The sequence below is a fragment of the Pectinophora gossypiella genome, chromosome 21 (genome assembly GCF_024362695.1).
Source record: "Pectinophora gossypiella chromosome 21, ilPecGoss1.1, whole genome shotgun sequence".
Lineage (NCBI taxonomy): Eukaryota > Metazoa > Arthropoda > Insecta > Lepidoptera > Gelechiidae > Pectinophora > Pectinophora gossypiella.
This window is the reverse complement of record NC_065424.1, coordinates 2,368,148-2,387,865: the sequence shown is the minus strand read 5'-3', so window position 1 is coordinate 2,387,865 and position 19,718 is coordinate 2,368,148. Positions and strand designations below refer to the sequence as shown.

The 19,718-nt window shown below is 38.2% G+C and overlaps 1 protein-coding gene and 1 non-coding gene across 4 annotated transcripts in view; one reads left to right on the top strand and one right to left on the bottom strand.

Moving 5' to 3' along the window:
* The window catches only part of LOC126376477 (uncharacterized), a 148,078-nt gene extending 130,547 nt beyond the window's left edge, over positions 1-17,531 (top strand). For all 3 annotated transcript variants that reach the window (XM_050023873.1, XM_050023872.1, XM_050023871.1), the window contains 2 exons: positions 13,135-13,357; positions 13,640-17,531. In XM_050023873.1, coding sequence (XP_049879830.1) covers positions 13,135-13,357; positions 13,640-15,846 — 2,430 coding nt within the window. In that variant the 3' untranslated portion in view covers positions 15,847-17,531. The remainder of the gene's footprint in view (positions 1-13,134; positions 13,358-13,639) is intronic.
* LOC126376906 (U6atac minor spliceosomal RNA) lies at positions 11,156-11,241 on the bottom strand. Its single transcript, XR_007567776.1, has one exon. It is a non-coding gene; the product is annotated as a U6atac minor spliceosomal RNA (small nuclear RNA).
* Positions 17,532-19,718: the final 2,187 nt, after the last annotated feature.

Sequence of the window (19,718 nt, the reverse complement as noted above, 5' to 3'; positions counted from 1 at the left end):
CCATTATAAACTTAAAAAAAAAGTCTCACTCAAAAGAACATTACACTCTTTTTCTATTTTGTTTCTTAACCCGTAGTAACTCTTAAAGGACTACAGTAAAGATCTTAGGTTTAGTCCGTTTGAGAATAAACCCTAAAGCTAGCATTCTAAAGTCTGGAACAGCGTTCTAACTTTTATTGTTAAAAGAAAATCCTGTGCCAAGTTACGTTTGCAGTTACGCAAATCTAAAATGCATTTGGAATCCAAACAGAGAGGTGTAAAGCGACGGTAAATGTAAAGTTGTTAAGGACAAGGGCAGTGCCCTTCGTGAACTGTGTTGCTAGGACGACCCTCAGGGTTGTCACGATTAGGATATAAAACTTTTGTTTTTATTATTTGTTTAAAGTGAAAAATGTTTCACGATTCTCTGAAATGTAACGTAATAATGGCTGCGTTTCGTCTCGGGCGAGAATCTTTGACTGAATAGACACAATAAATGCGAAAAAAATATTTTTAGAAAATAGTTATTCCACGTGATCTGTTTCCTTTACTATATTACACAATCATTATCTGATATGTAAGTAATCAAATATCAATCGATGAAAAGGGATACGTGCAGCAGAGAATCAAATATGTGCCTTGAAAATATTGACGTTTTCATTTTCAAAATAATTATGACTACCTACCAATACCAAACGTACTTCTTTACACACCACTGATGCACAAGCCTTCCTTAATCAACCGGAAGGAAGGAGCACGATTTAAAAAATAAAATAAAACGAGAACTTCGTTATAAAAATGCCATTAATTTAATAAAAACTTTTTCTCAAGTCGTTACTGCCAGCCCTACAACACGTCTGTTGCGAAAAATGACGCGAGTGGACGCGAGTTGTCTTTTGTTTATGGCATAATGGCCCCTTAATTATGTAAGGGGGGAAGGGGGTGCCGTCTGGGTATCGGTAACGTCACTGGAATTGATACCGGTATGAACGTTCCTAGTTTGAAAATATACCTATATTATAATATAAGAGTCGATTTGAAGTGTAAAATTGCACTATCTATTTATTTAACACGTACACGGACAGAGCCTCGAGAGACAAGCATATATAAAACAATCCGAATTTGATATGACACACACAAAATCTGTCGACGATATGGAAGATAAGACAGGCAGTCGCTTCTGTAAAAAAACAGACTGTCAAATCTTCAGGTTAGGTAAAGCGGATACTATGAAGACGGAAATACGCTATGAAACGATGTGTATACATAGTGTTTCTTATTTTTACGAAGAAAAAAGACAAAAGACACTTTCTTTATTTAATTTTGTTGTTTTACTTCCAAACATCTCACCTCTAATTCACTTGACACATACATACATACATACATAAACTCACGCCCGTAATCCCTAATGGGGTGGGCAGAGCCACAAGTAATCACAGACAATTTGCAGCCACTGTTGAATTCACTTGACACCGTTTCAAAATTGCGAGTAAGTGCTTAATGCTTAACTTCCTATTAAGTTTTGAGTAATTTACTCAATTTGACGTGATACTTTATATCACACGGAAAATAATTCCTTATGTAAAAAATAAGAAAAAAAAAACAAGTAAAAGAAAAGAGAACTAATAACTAAAGAGAAAGTAAAGAGAACAAAAAGAACTTCTTGGTTGAACAGAACCTTGATTCTATATGTATATTATTGGTCGCAGCTGGCATATTATAGAAACAATAAAGCCGAAACATCCTAACTTATTATTTTAAATAATATAATAAACTACCATTACAAAGGAAAAAACAGAAGTGAAACCTTTCATTGACTCGATTATTAAAGCTGTTTTTCTTTTGGTAGATCTGGCGACCCTGTCATTGTACATATAACCTACTAAGGCTTTTTGGCGGGAACGGAAACGGGACGGTTGCTTTCTTCACCCCCCATCGAACAGAGTTTAGATTTGAATCGTATACACATTCAAATCTAAACTACACACAGACGTGCGTGTACGATAATGTCAATGTGTAGTGTCTGGGTAAAACGAGGTTGTTTACTTGTTTGTATGAAGTGTCCGGGGTGTGGTGTCGGTAAAACAGTCTGTAGCGAAACAGTAATCTTCCTATTTTATCATTATGGTGTTTGCTGACAATTTCCCATAGCAATTTCATACTTCTCCGAAAATTTTAAACTGTCGCGCTAACGGATGTTACTTGTACTTGGCGATGGCCTTAAATTCTTCTTTTCAAAATAATCGTGAGAAAAGAAATATAGTTCCTACAACAAACGATGAAATGGAAAACATACTTAATGGAATTTCTGTCGGAAAGTGTTTAGGTCAAAACTCAAATAGATCTTCTTTTTTTTTGATGTGACTTATTGTAGATTTGCCGCAGGTGGCATTAACTACTTGGCCGGACAAATGGGGAGCGCTGAAGGCTCTCACCCGGTACAACGTTTAAGTCAACAGGCCAGTTGGGCGCGAACCTCAGCTCAGAGCGCCGTCTGAGAGGAAAAAATATTTAAAAGAATTAATCGACCCTAGTTGATCGATACGATAAGCGATGATGGAAGTCATCGACCACGCCGGCGGGGTCGGTATCGGGGTCCTGAAGTGTTTGGTGTCGCGGGCTGATTGGCTGCCTCTATGGCTAGAATAATCGGATTCAAATAGATCGGAAAACAGGGTTTCTAATAATGGACACCTTCACAATTTATCTATCACGTTGGTCTAATAAAAAGCTCGGTAGGCGTTCATCTTGCGATGGATGTACAATCAAAGTGCAAAATTGCAGACGAATTAAACAGTGGTGAAATTATGAACCATTGGTTGTCATAATTATAACATTTTTGTTTTTGTAAGTGTTTTTGGTCTATTACAGAAACGACATGTAACCAGGAGGTCTTAAGTGCAACCAGTTAATGAATTACTTTGCAAGAAACTGATTGTGTGATGCTCTGTCGCGGAGCCACCACCTCCAATTCAGTTGAAAACGATATAGATTACTGTACGTACCATGTACATAGTGTACGTGAAAAGATTTTATGTGTACGTGCTATAATTAGAAAGAAAACAACAAATTAAAGTGGCTTCGCTGGAGAGCATACTCCCCAGCGGAGCCACTCAGTTTGCATACTTCGAGATGTTTTCTTCCTGTAAATTGAAGTATAGTTTGATGTACGTACTACGTACATAGTGTACGTGGAAAGATTTTATGTGTACGTGCTATAATTAGAAAGAAAACAACAAATTAAAGTGTATATGACGGCATGAACAAAACGTGAAGCGCTGAAGATTTTAAGAAACAATCTCCTTGCGAGAACTTTTTATCTATGCACAAACTACTAAGAGAACCTATTTCAGACGAACGTCTCTCATACAAAACAAAGAGCCTCAGAATTTAGAGTATGACACTTGATTTGACATATAAAATTATATTGCCACACGCAAAAATAATTGTGGGGTTGCCATAGTAATGATATGGCACGGCGTGGCTATCACTACGATAGCTTTAAATTATTTAGATTACTTTAAATTTTGATCGGTACGGCACTGACAATTTATGTCAAATCTGTCATAGATACACGGCCGGAAATGTTCATACAAAAAAATTGTACCATAGCGCAAATGTAGCAGATTAGCAGTGTTATTATAAACAAAATATTAAAGGGTACAGATGTCTCTAGATTAGAGAGTTTAGAGGAAAGTTTGCCATTAATGCAAAAGGGCATATTTAAAATAATAATAATAAAGCTCTATTTCAGAAAAAAAATCCATAAAATATAAAACAAAATTAAAAAATAAAATGTTATACAAGTAAACTGCAGTCTTTTTTTTATAAACCTTGTCATCAAAATTTAAAGTAAGTAATCTAAATAATTTAAAGCTATCACTACTGCCACGCCGTGCCATATCATTACTATGGCAACCCCACAATTATTTTTGCGTGTGGCAATATAATTTTATATGTCAAATCAAGTGTCATACTCTAAATTCTGAGGCTCTTTGTTTTGTATGAGAGACGTTCGTCTGAAATAGGTTCTCTTAGTAGTTTGTGCATAGATAAAAAGTTCTCGCAAGGAGATTGTGTCTTAAAATCTTCAGCGCTTCACGTTTTGTTCATGCCGTCATATACACTTTAATTTGTTGTTTTCTTTCTAATTATAGCACGTACACATAAAATCTTTCCACGTACACTATGTACGTAGTACGTACATCAAACTATACTTCAATTTACAGGAAGAAAACATCTCGAAGTATGCAAACTGAGTGGCTCCGCTGGGGAGTATGCTCTCCAGCGAAGCCACTTTAATTTGTTGTTTTCTTTCTAATTATAGCACGTACACATAAAATCTTTTCACGTACACTATGTACATGGTACGTACAGTAATCTATATCGTTTTCAACTGAATTGGAGGTGGTGGCTCCGCGACAGAGCATCACACAACTGATTGGACTTTTGCACCTTATCGTACAGTCATGAGCAATATAATGTACCCACTTTAGGACTCAGTCGCACTAACATTTATTTGACATTTAGTGAGACTTACAGTTCAATTTGTCAAAAAAGTTAATGTGACATGGTACCAAAGTGTATACATATTAATGCTCGTGACCGTACCTCTGAGTACCCAAACTGGGGGAGTCGTGTTATCAAATGGTTGTTGTCCTATAATGTAGGTACATACCTATGTACAGGGTGTTAGCGACATCGTAACGAAAACTTTGAGAGGTGATTGACGCCATGATTCTGAGATGATATCAAGTGGAATTTTTCGTCGCAAAAGTATGGAATTGAAAATAATTAAAAATAACACAAAAATTTTCAGGAATATTCAGACTGAAAATTCCACTTGATATCAACTCAGAATCATGGTCTGAACCATCCCCCTCAGTATTCGTTACGGTGTCACTAACACCCATACCTACTTGTATGGCTACCGTATGTACTTGTGTGGGGTGTAAGTGACATCGTAACGAATACTGATTCAGCTAACACCCTATATAATATAGTATACATACGTCGATTGATTGGACTGGACGTCCAAACGATTGAAGACTAAAGTAAGATCGAGGGGGGTGAGGTAAGCCTAGTTTAGCCGCTGGTCGGGAGCGGAGATTTGCCGTTCTATGCGTAGTATCCTTATTCTATAATTCTGTTACAAAGTAAGTACCTATTAAAAGACCATGTCATAATCTCTATGACGCATCTGCAATGACACGAAATAAGTTCAACAGCAGTCCAGTGGAAGTGAACGGCCTACCTTATTGACATTCTGCAACATATCTCGTACTACGACGTGCGCTTGCGCCGACCGACATATTTCGGACATTATTTTACATGCACCGCACAGACCCACATTACCAACTCCTATTTACAATCGGCAAACAGTTGCCTACTCAATAACGACAGAAGAAAAACCTTTTTGCAACTGCAATTTTAACTTTGTAGGTCAAACGCGCGACCAAAATTTATTTGCGTATGACAAACGTTTTTCTTTATTAAACTGAACTTAATGCGCAACCACATAAAGGTGAACAGTTACTTTATATGTGGTAATGGTGACCAATGTCAGGATTCAGTCAACTTTTGAACTGTGTAAGGTAACTGGGTGATAGCCCGTTGTATTCCGATTATTTTTCCCTGGTCAAACACGAGTTATTGTTCAAAGAATTATTATAAGTAATAAATTATAGTGTTAGTAACATCGTAACCAATACTGAGGGGGTGATTCAAATAATGATTAGTTCTGAGTTGATGTCAAGTCGAATTTCCTGTCCGAAAATTCTTGAAAATTTTAGTGTCTTTTTTAATTATTTTCAGTTCCATACTTTTGCGATGGAAAATTCCACTCAAAATCAAAATTCCACCACATATTTTTGTGTTGTTAGGCCAGATTTATCGTGTTCAGTTATATGTTCAGTTCTTTAGTTCGGGAGAATAAATGAAAGCACTCTTCCTGATATCAGTTCACTATATTGAGTTAGGTAGCGCACGTATTAGATACAGTACATATTACCAGAGCGGCGGTCGCGCTAAGACTGCCGACCCGTTAAGACATCGGAATACAGATACGCGATTAATATGCTATACTTATATAATATTTACTATGTCGCTACAATATTGACTCAGAATCATGGCTTGAATCATCCCCCAAAGTGTTCATCACGATATTACTAACATCCTGTATAGTAGGTATGTACAGTGATGTTGCGCCCCGCTCTGGGAACATTTCCGGTAGTACAGGGCGCAAAAGTTATGTAGAAAGAGCTTTATTATCTAGCCTAGGCAGATTGGATCAGAATATAAGTATCCTTACCAGTGATGTTGCGTCCCGCTCTGAGAACACCCGGCAGTGAAAAGCTTTAAAGAGACGCAAAACTTATCTAAAAAGAGTTTTTTTACCTAACCTTTAGGCAGATAAAACCAGAGTACGGTCACGAGCATTAATATGTATACACTTTGGTACCATGTCACATTAACTTTTTTGATAAATTGAACTGTAAGTCACACTAAATAGGTATGTTAGTGCGACAGAGTCCTAAAGTGGGTACATTATATTGCTCATGACTGTACAAGAAAGAACAATTTTCCAAAGAACAAGAATGTCCTTACTATTAAAAAGATTTTACAACAGGAATATTATAACTTTGGGGGACATTCCCGGGAACCACATACCACTGGTTAGGTAGGTACTTGCAGTTTAATGCAAATGCTTAAGTTTTGATAAGAAATATTACGCAGTATAGTATTGTTCGTCTGCGATAACTTATCCTATTCACGGGTGCAGGACAAAAGCTCTGTTTCTATACGAGTTACGTTCTGGGCTCTTTCACATAAACATTTCCTATTTGTTAAATTCAGATTTATTGATAAAATAAATACCTATCGCTAATATACCCGCGATCTACACGAGCTCATTCCACCATCCCCCTTTCATCTTCGGACTTCCAGACGTACGGCCGGGTACTTCCAGACAAAGGGCTTCGCTTCGTCCTTCATTATGCGCACTGCTAAGGAGTGGAATTCTCTGCCGTCTTCTGTATTTCCGATGCATATAACCCGGGTGCTTTCAAGGTCAGAGTGAACAGGCACCTTCTGGGCGAGCTCGCTCCATCTTAGGCCTCGTCATTGCCTTCGGGCAAGTCTGGGGTCAAGAGCAAACCCATCAAAGGAAAAAAACACCCAACCCCCCAACGGAGCAGTCAGAGGCACATCCATCGCAAGATGAACTAAGTACCCACACCTCACTGAAACTACTACTTTTACTACTTGCCTGAACAAATGGGGCTGACTGCGGGCTCCCACTTGGTAAATTCAGTTTTTTTTAACGTTACAATATTTTAGTTTTGTCGCATCTATTATTTATATTAAATATATAAAAGGAGAAACTGACTGACTGACATATCAACGCACAGCCTAAACGGCTAAACGTAGGCACTTGAAATTTGGAAGGAAAGTAGCTTAGGTACCGTAGAGGTGCACTAAGAAAGGAATTCCCGAAATTCCCACGGGAACGGGAATTAGCGGGAAAAAACATTTGTATGAAAAAAACATTCTCATCTCTGAATGCCAGACGAAAGGGTTAGCCTCCTCTGATCGTATTTTCCTAAATTTATATTAAACCAAATTATCATAAAGTAATAATCTAAAAATTAATAACAATTCATTATTTAACTGAGCTACTTATACTATAACTTCATTTAAAAATTAATAAAATTAAGCATTTTTTATCCTTTCTCCCACACACACAAAGGTATCTCTTTTATAACACGCCACGCGGACGAACTCGCGGGCAAAAGCTAGTATGGCATAAATTTGGAATTCAGAATGGCAACTCATAAAAAGGATGAAAAACAACAGTGCAAAACATGTTTACAATAATGTTTTGAAGAAACAACGGTCCTTACTTTACCGTATGACAGCGAAACATTAAAAACTGTTGTTCAGTCCTCTGTCAAGAATAACTAATATTTTACTACAACTGCTTAGAAAACTTACAGTGTGAACCTACCTAGCTACTAGGAATTAGTGATGTGACCATGATAAATCGATCGATTTATTCTTCTATCGTGTGGGTTATGATTAACAACCTCCTCAACCCAGGTGTCAGACAACTTGCAGAATTTTTTGACTCGAAGTCTGTAATGTCCTAACCAAACTAGGGATCACAAAGTGATTTTTGTGATATGTCCCCACCGGGATTCGAACCCAGGACCTCCGGATCGTGAGCTCGACGCTCAACTACTAGGTCACCACCCTAGGCCCAACCACCTATATTATAATATACTTAATCATTGTAGTGACAGGTGATCCAACGCCCATTTATATGGGCGAAAATCATATGTTTTTTATTTGCTACCAGTCGACGGTAGAAGCAAAAACTAGACTCGATATTCAAGTAGTAGCATCACTAGTAAATCTGAGTCAGTGTGGACGGATGATTCTAAGAATGGCGTCGTGTGCGGTCTAATCCATGCAAGTGGACAGTGCGTGTTGGAACTTTACGATATTTGGGACACCAACCATTTGGTTATGTGGGAGGATCAATATAATATTATGTGTATTTTATGTTACGTTTTAACCTCCTAAGGTCGAGATTTCCAAACACGATAGTTAGAAAATGGGGATTTTAAAAGGAAATTCGATCTTATGACGTTAAAGGGGGTAGTGTGCAAGGCCATCCCACTCGCGTCAGACAGAGTACTGTGGAAGGCAAAAGGAAAACCCAATTTATTGTTGTTTAAACCCTGGTGTCAGGGTTACTATTGAGCCGCCAAAGGCCTCTGACATGGCTCATGTAACGACTACTTACTTACATCACTAAGTAGTAACCAGGACCAACGTCTTAACGTGCCTTCCGAAGCACGAATCATCTTTCTTTCGGACAATCAGGTGATCAGCGTGTAATGTCCTATAACCAAACTTTCGTGATGTGTCCCCACCGGGATTCGAACCCGGGACCTCCGAATCGTGAGCCCAACGCAATAACGGAACAAAGTTACAGTTTCTGTTACAGCTAGGAACAAGTGACATAGTATAAATTAAATTTCTGAGCAAGCAGTGTTTAAGATACCTATTTATCATAACGATAACGCCTTATTTACTCAAGGAAATTACTATTTTTTTTCTACAGAGACACAATTGCAATGAGTACGCATTGGGAGGTGTGCAATAATTATTAAAATTACACTTCCTTGACATTTGAATGACGTGCAGTCAGAGGATTTTGACATATGACATTTCCTGACACTTCCCATCAAATGATGTTATCAAATAAACTGGAATATTTAAGTATAGTAACCAGCAAAGGCGTTTATTTCAAGAGTTATTTAGCTGAATAAAAACGGTAATGGATAACAATCTAATGCCGCATTTGTACGAGAAAAAGCCGATGGTTTTGAGCAAAGAACTAGATTTGTCGGAGTTGAACTTAAACGCATACAACTGGCTGCAGATGGCCTGCATATTCAATAAAAGATTTGATATTATCCAACCGAAATGGCTAGTCGAGCACGCTGACATTATCGTCCTAGTGTTTACCATAAAAAACGCGGATAAAAATGACATTTTAGAGAAATTTTACACTATTTACGAGACTTCCAAATTCGTCAATATTCCTATGGAGGTTCTGTACGTTCCGTTAGATGAAACTCAAGAAGAGATGTGGGCGTGTTACGAGAAGCAAGCGAACTGGTTCACTCTCAAATTTGGCGATCCCTTGATACCGTTGCTGAAATATATGTATGAGGTGACATGTGTGCCGCAGTTGAAAGTTCTGTCCACTAACTGTTCGATGATATCAAATGATGGTATAGGTGATCTGGAGGAGTATGGCAGGAACGCGATCATAACGTGGCTCTCTACGTCATCCAGCCAGAAACAGCATCGATCGTTCAAGGAAGATGCTATCTATTACGGTCCAGATTGGAAATATTTGGATGGTGGTAATTTTATTGTTGTTTTTTCACTCACTCCAGAACACTTTTGGACACGAGCGGTCAAAATCGGCCTAAGACACTTTTTGTGCTAGTCTCATTATTCTGCCTTCTATCTCCCTAGCATTATCCCGTTTCTCACAGGGTCCGCTTACCTAACCTGAAGATTTGACAGGTCCGGTTATTTACAGAATCGACTATCTGGCCTTTCAGCCCGCGATGGGAAAACCAGCCCAATACTGGTTCAGGTTAGGTCAAATACCTCCGAAAATGCATTTCTCAGGAATGTGGGTTTCTTCACGATGTTTTCCTTCATCGCTGAGCACGTGGTTATCATTTCATCCTGTGTCCGACACGATCCGATTATATACTTTTAGAGTCCAGAATATTACGTTTTTAAAATAGGTAGCTATTTCATTATTTACCTACAACGCAAGTATTGAAAGTATTGTAAGTAAGCAAGTATTTTTTTTGTTACATTTATTTATAAGTTTAGAAACAAGTTCATGAACGATTTATTAAATAAAAAAGCTATGCGATATTGAAATTTTCCGATTTTAAGGGCATTATTGTCGCCCTAAACCAATTCCACGCAACACACACACACACCACACAGACGCTCTCTCTCTCTCTCTCTCTCTCTCTCTCTCTCTCTCTCTCTCCGAGTCAGATTTTTTCGATTTAATTTTTCTCTTAACATTAGCAATGCTCATTATCCTCCAGGCACAAAGACCCCGCGGGGGTCGGTAGTCACTTGGTCGCAGAGACCTTCTGCTTCCGAAGCCAAACCAGATTCAGAAGCTGATAAGAGTGAGAAGAATAATAATGATGAGAAGATGCAACACGCTGCCAACCAGGGCGTCGTGCTGAAGGAAGAATCCGACAGCGATTCATAATTTAACATATTATTAATTATTTCTTGTAAACTCAAACTCAAAAATGTCTTAATTCATATAACATACTTAGTTACACTTTAAAAGCTCAATTTTTACATATTAAATAAATATATTTTTTATATTTAGGTACAAAAGATGCATTAATTAATTCGTGGGTGACTTTGCAAACTGACGTATCTGTAATGTTTTGCTAAAATAATTTGTGTCTTATTGACAAAAGGTGCAATTCGCAGATAGGTTTCAGATAGGTCAAAAATTTCAGATAGGTCAGTTAGCGACGTCAGTGACCAATTAGTAAAGATGATGTTGTAGATACAATCTTTGGAGTAGTACGGTAGTAAAAACTCAAAAAAAAATGTTCGGTCATGCCTCGACCAATTTTATGTGTTCCATCCTTGTCAAGGGGAGTGCTAACCGTCTCTCCTTTCAATAGACACAACTCGTATGAGCAAATCATTTGATTATATAGCGAGTGCACAGAAAACTTTGATAGCGCGTTTTAGGACTTTCAAATAATACATTTAAACTATTTACATTTTTTTTATATTTTAAGTAGATTACGAAAGGCAATAATATAGGAAAATGTATAATATTATTTTCAGTATAAAATAAAGTTCATTATTAGTTTTATTACTAATTGAACTCATTTTGTACTTATTCTAGATACATTAGAGCCATCTATCGGCGTGTAGCGGAATTACGTGGAAGTTGTTCTGCCCATACTAAAATATGCAATTATTACAGAATCGTTTCTACTATTTACTAAAACCAATGTTTTTTTTTTGCCGGAATAATAATAATAAAAAAATAATAATAAAAAAGTTTATTTAGGTAAAATCTACGACACACATATACATTTAAAACATTAAAATATACACACATAACATTAATATTTAGTTAGAAAACATAAAGGTATATGGGTGCCGCAGTTCACCAAAAAAGGCCAGGGTTCAGTGAAAATTTACCCAGAGGGCAACACTGATTTTCAACCCACGCCACACACACTTACGGAATAGACACTTACGGTCTACATAACCTGTTATTTTGGGATTTCGATAGTTTCGAATAATAATAACATACCTACACTAAGAAAAATAAGTACTAATTGAAGAAAAAGTTTTCTGATATTGATTTGGACCATTGAATTATAGAAATCGATCTTATACTAGTACTATTAAATCTGTGCTTATACATCTAAAATTAACTACCTATAGTTGACATGTGGCTTTGCCCACCCTGTTAGTAATTAGAAGCGTGAATGTATGTAAGTAGGTAAATACTTACCTATTATGTGTATACCTATCTGTTTTTAGATAGGCATCTTAAGATTAGTCTTAAGACTTAAGACATTTTTTTCTTATCATATCCGACTCTATAATATGGACTCTACTACGCCTTTAGATTACATATTATGTTATGATAAAATAACGTAATATTAAAATGTACCTACTAAAATGACAGGTATAACAAAATAAAATTAGGATGTGTCTGCAGGAAACGAGGCCCGTGTTTTTATTGTGTAAATATTTAAACTTTCCAGCTCGAAAAGGGATTAGTAGCGACATCTTGTGTCGAGTAGTGGATATTTGTTGACTGAAAGTACCGAATTGAATATAGCGTAAGAGCCAGCGGCCGCCAGATCTATCAGGAATTATTTGACGCTGTTTTTTTATAACGATTTTAGTAGGATTTATCGTATCTCATAATGAAACCTGTAAAGATTATTTCATCGTGAAGATGTAACAGGCATTTCTGAAATATGGTCACAATATGCATTACATACGTGACTCCGCATACATTACTGAAGGGCAACGACCTATTAAATCCATTGTTGACTTGTTATGTTATATTGACTTGACTGATTGAAGAAACAGAATAAAATGATAACCATTATAAAACCATTTTTTTATGAGTTGTGATCTAAACGATTGCTTATTAGGTTTGGTTTTAGTAGACATCTGTACTTATCCCTATAGAACTTACTTTTGAGTTTTATACTAAAAGGTATCTAAAAATATTACCGTCAGTACTGTTCAGAGGTGGAGGACAGGAGTCCTAGTACGGTTTTAGAATAGACTACTCTGGGCGCTATCCCACTTGCGTCAGACGGAGTACTGAGAGGCGGAAGGCAAGTGGGACACCACTGCCCTCTTTTACCCTAAAAAAACATGGAGAACGCTACACCGATAAACTCGTGGCTCTTAAATTAGTAATGATAGGTATCTAATCTACCTATGACAGGTGTTTAGCTATATAATTTTTGAATTTAGTTCTTTTTTCTAATTTTGAATATAACACAGTACTTATACCAGGCACCAATACAATTACAGGAACTCTTCGTGCCGATCAACACGAAAGGCGAAATGTACGAGGTGTGCCCGGAGGAGCTGTCCCCGGCGGAGTGGGAGATGCCTGACACCGCGCAGCCGCCGCCGCCGGACGCCGCGGCGCGTGCGCACCGCCTGCCGCATCTGCTGAGCCTGTGGCGGCTGCCTACCCGCGTCAGGTTGCTCGCCGGGACTGTGCCTATTGAGATGGCGCATGATGTCGGAGGTAACGTAACGACGCTTTGATTATAAAGATTTGAATGTTTAAAGCCTTAGATCCATTGAGTAGACATATTGAGCCCCGTGGAAGAAAATGGATTCGATTCTCAGCTAAATTAAATTGTACTTATCTGGTTAATGTGCTTATAAAGTGAACGAAAGAGAGAGGGCATCAACGCTGTAGTTGATGATAGACACAAACAAAGTGAGTTAAACTAATGAGTAGTCTGAAATTAATCTCTAAGAATCTAAGTTATGTGAACTAAACGCTATAATTATTAATTTCCAGACGATCTCCTGCTGCGGGCGGCGGTAACGGAGCCAGTGCTGGTGATGTGTACGCTACCGGAGCCGGGCGCGCCCGCCAGCCCCGCCAAGCACGTGGATCCACGCTACCACTCTAAAGAGGCCCTGCAGCTGCTTCCCCTCAACAGCAACATCAAGGTCCGCCGCACGCAGCTCGGCTTCGACAGCGAGAAGCGAATGTTCCTCTCCGCGCGCCTCCAAAAAGCTCTAACCTTCTGTCAACTCAACGTTGACAACTGGATCAGACAGATCTCCTACGCTAACTCCACAGTCGTCGGCAAGGCCAAGACCGCTGAAGACCTCATCAGGGAAGATCACGAACCCGTCAAGTTCGAGAAAGAACGCAAATTCACGCTTCAAGGACTGAAGATCGACACGTCCAGACTGTTCGGCAAAAGCGAGAAGGTTCTCAAAGATATTCCCGACGAGACCGAAGGTTCGATCATATTTTTGAGCAAAAATGAACTCGAGCATATGAACTACGACGTGTACAGCGACGATGAGGGCAAGGACGACAAATGCGAAGACAACAAGGTGGAACAGGAGCTATTCTCTAACGACAAGATGCACGTGTTCAGGGAAGATTCCGGACAGAAGAAGCACAAGTGGTTCAAGAACTTGAAGCTTCTTAAGAGCACGGAGAAGCTAACCGATGAGAAGATTACCGCTATCGAGAACAATGAGAAGTACAGAGACGTTAAAGACCCATTCGATCCTTTGGGAGAAAAACATAGCTCCATAGAAAGGTATCAAGATATGGCGAAGCTTATAGAAGATAGATTCGGGGGCATTAGAAAGAACGACGGCACAGCAGAGAAGAGTCATTCCTATAAGTCGCTCACTACTTCTTCGTCTGACATGGGCACGAGTCAATGTAGTTCGAATCCCAAGAAACCAGTTTTGACGAAATCTGTTTCTGTCCAAACGGGTATGCCAGACAGTCCTTATACGGAAGACAGTGGTATCAATATGAAACATGGCAGAAAGAACCTAAGTGTCGATCAGATCAACTACTGCGGCTCTATGGAAAGTGATTCTAGTTCAGGCAGAAAATTGAAATCACTCGACGAAAATATGCTCAAAAAATCTTCGGCAACGAAATCATCATCGAACCTTGAACGACGACAGAGAATACAACCAGACTTAATTCCCGAAAAAGCAATGGTCAAGTCAGAGTCTTACAATCAAATACAGAGCTGTGAAGAAATCAATATGTTTGGAGTTGGCTCGCTGTACAACGATAGTGACTTCGAAATAAACTACAAGCAACATTCTTTTATAACTGAAAAATTGTGTTCGGAATTCCACGTCAAAACGAAAAGAGTTCTGAGTAAATCTACGTCTAATTTGCTTCATCCTAAAAAGTGTAACGAAAAGAAAGAAGGCAGCAACAGTAACAGTATGCCTACTAAAACCGAGCGAGCCAATGACGAGAAATTCAACTTCAGGAAGAAGATTGACAAACCCAGAGCTCCAACGCCCAAGTCAGAAATAGACGAAGATTTAACGGCTGTAGATATTTCCGAAGAGGAGCCTCATCACGTTCGAATTAGACGTTCAATTTCTTCGATACAAAAACGGAAACTGCCAGTAATAGAGGACTTACCTTACGGCCAAGTAGCGGATGCTGTTCAGGTTGAAGAAGAAAAGATAGACTCAGACGCAAGTTCTGACAACATCTACGCGGAGATATGCACTCCTGGTAACAAGGCAAGTGACGAAGAGAACTATGATAGCAGTGTGGACGTACTCGCTACCGACCCAGTGATTTGCAACGTCAAGAAAGAAGTTATAATACGCAACGACGAGAGAGCAAGGCAGATGATTGAGAATCAAGAAAACCCGTTCAGGCATATCGAAGTGGTGGTCATTGAGAAGACTACAGACTTCGATTTGGATAACTCAAGCATAACGTCGAGCGAGGTGGAAGAAACAGGGAGTAAAAACGATGTGTCTATTGCCATAGATTCTTGGGAGCGTGATAAAGGAAAAGATGACCAGAAGATTCATGCGATACGACTAGAAATAACCAGTAACATGGACGACTATCCGAATGAGAGCAACAGCAATAGTCAAAGCCTAGAACGGACCGACATCCAGCTAAGTAAAGATAGTGACTTAAGTTTTAGTAACAGTATACACTTGAATGGTACATATCCCAACGAGGCCATTTATGATACGCTAAAGTAGATTTAAGATAGTTTACATACACTTGGTGTCACAAAGAGTGGTTCAGTAGTCATGTAGTACTTTTAGAAGATGCTTATTTTAAAGAAGTTGTTTGATACACCCAGTACGGTGGGATAAAACAGAATTTACCCTGATTCTGCGTGTCAATTTGCCGCTGTTCTATCTCTAACGAGCAAAGGCTCGTTTTCAAATAAGAGAATGCCTATAGGTATAATTCTTTGAGATATATAGAAAGCTCTAGAAAGATAATTCTGTCTTATTCTATCAAAAAAGCACATAAAAGTAAATGGTATATTCCACACATACCACTAGCAATAAATTCTCACTAGAATTAAAAACAATGTATAAATCATGTGCCTATTTAGTGTTGATCACATAGACGTAGTGTTTGCAGTCACTTCAGGTGTTGTGTTACATAAATAAATATAGTATTTTCCTTCACAATACTGGCTCGAAACAGTCACACACAATTTTATTGTAGTTATAATAAATGTGATTAATAGAATAAGTGTATCCTAAAATAAGCGATTTGCGCATGTTTTAAAAATACCTTTTTACAAGAGTTTCAACCACATTTACTATTTTAATTTGGCACAAGGTGTACCATTATGGGAGGCACATATTTTAATACAGCACTGTTTACAATCACTGTAAAAAAATACCTATTTTAATTTAATTTTGTCCAGTGACAGATAAGGGTTTTAAAAGTGCGTCCACTGTGAATTAATATTTGCAATGTACTTATTGAAAGCTTTCACGTTACTGCGTACTTTACTATTTCGCAGACATATACATGCATGCATAAGTTCTCTAAGAAACTCAGCGTTGTACTTGTGTTTTACTTTTTAATATCTGTGGGTTAGATAAGTCAATCTGTTAACAGACCTAGTAAATACCTACAGATTTATTTTATTATTACGATTTTGCCGCCTTTGATAACATAAATGTCGTGTTAACTTACTTAACACCAAGAAAATTGATTGATATATAATTTATGCGTGGATGCACTTTTAAATAAATCTAACTCAAAAAACAGTCTGACGTATACAACGCCATCTATAATAAAAAATAAGTTAAAAACATCACATTACATTAATAATTGGTGCTATAGGTATTTAGGTGCTCAGTATACTTAAGCAAGTTTCTACAGGGTGTTGGGTTTTGTCCAGTGCCTTTGTCGGGAAATGTCATGATGTTAGTCACAAATCACAATAGAAATAAAAAAACAAAACTGAATGTTCTTAAAACTAAAAATAATTCAGTTAAAATATTGAATATTTGGGCGTCACAGGAGATTCTAAATATAAATATTTTTGTTCAATCAATTTGATGCCATTATTTTTTTTTACTAGCCAAAAAATTGGCGTTCGAAAAGAGAAATAAATATAATTATCAATTATGAAATTACTTTTTTGAAAGTATTGATATTATTTTACTAATGTATATTATAAGTACCACATATCACATGACAATATTTGTAAATTTGTACCATATAGGCGTAGGTGTGTAAAATAATGTCTATTATAAATCGCTAGCTCTTGGTCTATAATGTACCATGTCTGTTAGATGGTCCAGTTTTCGTAAATTTGTCTTTAAGGCAAAAGCGGTGAACTACCTTCAGACGAATTGTACCTAAAAGTAATTTTGAAAAAAATGTGAGGATATGAATATAAAAATGTTGTAAATTATTGTTTTTTATTAAAATACCTAAACGGAAACATGAATACTTAAGTAATCAGTTATGGTGAAACAGTAGTTTATTCCCAGTAATCCCCTAGACAACAAAACTAGTGGGAGTAAAGCAGCTGGGAATATTCATTACGATCCCTTCCCAGTTGCCCCTCCACTCCCCCCATAAAAATCGACAGAGTAATTATGTCCCTTTAATTTTAAAAATCTTTGTAGTCTTGAATAGCTCTGATTGCTGTTCGGTGCGTTTATTTTAATTTTTGGAGGTTAATAGGTAGGTATAGGACAAAAAAATATTTCAGGCCATTTAAATTACACACCAATACAATTACAAGAACAAGACACATACTTACAAACACAAGGTAATTTAAAAGTTAGGTATATAATATGTAGAAATATATTATACAATTTCAATAAAAAGGCGTTAAATAAGTGCAGTGTGAACACACCGTAAGCGAGACGGCCGCGCAGTACCTATTGTATCGAGATTGTATGGACCGGCGGCGCGTGGCGCGTCGGCCGGTCCGTCGATGCGTTTGTTTGTATGAACACACTACGCGTTACCGGTGCGCACATTCGTGTGGACAGCGAGACACAGCTGGCGTGTTGGTAGCACATTCGTTGGTACATACAACTTTCGTGATAGCTACGCGTGTGCGTAGAGCACGCCTCGAGGTTCCATATGCGCATATTTGTCACATGGGTCTAGCAGCTGAAGTGTTAAAATGATGAACTATTAATAGGCTATGGGCTCACCATATACCAGGAGTGGACGGGCAAGCGAGAGGGCTTGAGAGTGGGAACGCTTAGCTCACAAGTCAAGCTATGCAAGCTAAGCAAACCTTTGACTAGCTGAACTCGCCGGCAACTGGTGAGTGAGCGGGTGAGTTAGCGAGCGGCAGAGTTACGTATTTATTAAAACGAAAACCCTTTGTTCTCATAATATTATATTCTCAAAATATTACATTCGCAAAACATTACGTTCGCAAAATACACTTCTCATCAAAAAAATCGAAACACCTTGCAAGTTTACGTTTTGTCAGGATTATCAGAAAAATGTGTACATTTAGGAATAAATGTTAAATGTCGTTTAATAGTGAGTAATATGAGCTTATCAAATCTTAATGTTAATGTTCTAAATTTAAATGAATTTTTCATAGGTTTCGTATTTTGTTAAATGAGTCATTTTTATTCCGTATGGAGTATAAAGGAAATGGATAAAACAACACACGTAAATGAAAAAAAAAAAGCTAAAAAACGTTTATTTAATAACTTGTATTCCCTCCCCGAGCTCTAATTACTGCTTCCATACGGTTCTTCATCGATCGGATGAGAGTCACGATCACATGCTGTGGTATATTGTCCCATTCCTCTTGGATTGCATCTTGCAGCTGGCTAAGTGTTTCTGGGGCAGGATCTCTTGCTCGAATTCGTCTCTTTAATTCATCCCACAGATGTTCAATGGGATTCATGTCCGGGCTTCTTGCTGGCCATTCCATAATAGAGATATCGACTTCGTTAAGATAATCTCGTACGACGCCCGCGGTGTGAGCCCTAGCATTGTCGTGCATGAATATGAAGCCGTTGCCAATAAAATGTGCATAGGGCATCACATGAGTCTCGAGACACTCTTCGACGTACCGATGACAGTTTAGTGCAGGCAGACGTGGCCCAGACACGAAAGCAAGCTCTGTCTTACCGTCGGCGCTGATTCCTCCCCAAACCGTCCACGAACCGCCACCATAGCTGACCTTTTCTTCAATGTAGCATTGTGCATAGCGTTCTCCGTCTCTTCTGTAGACCTTGTTCCTTCCGTCGTTACCATACAGCATAATTTTACACTCATCAGAAAAGAGAACTTTGCTCCACTGTAGGTATGACCAATTTAGGTGCTCACGTGCAAAGTTAAGGCGCGCTCTTCGATGGTCTGCAGTTAATTTCGGCCCATTTGCTGGCTTATGCGGTACCAGTCCACGATCCTTCAACCTTCTTCTAATTGTAGAGTCACTTACAGCCACCCTTCGTACAACACGAAGCCGCTGCTGCAGTTGTAAAGCGTTAAGGCGTCGATTTCTTAAAGAAGTTGTTACAATAAATCGATCATCTCGCTCAGAAGTGACCCGATTCCTGCCAGATCCTGAACGGCGCGTGAACAAACCAGTTTCCCGATAACGTTTATAGAC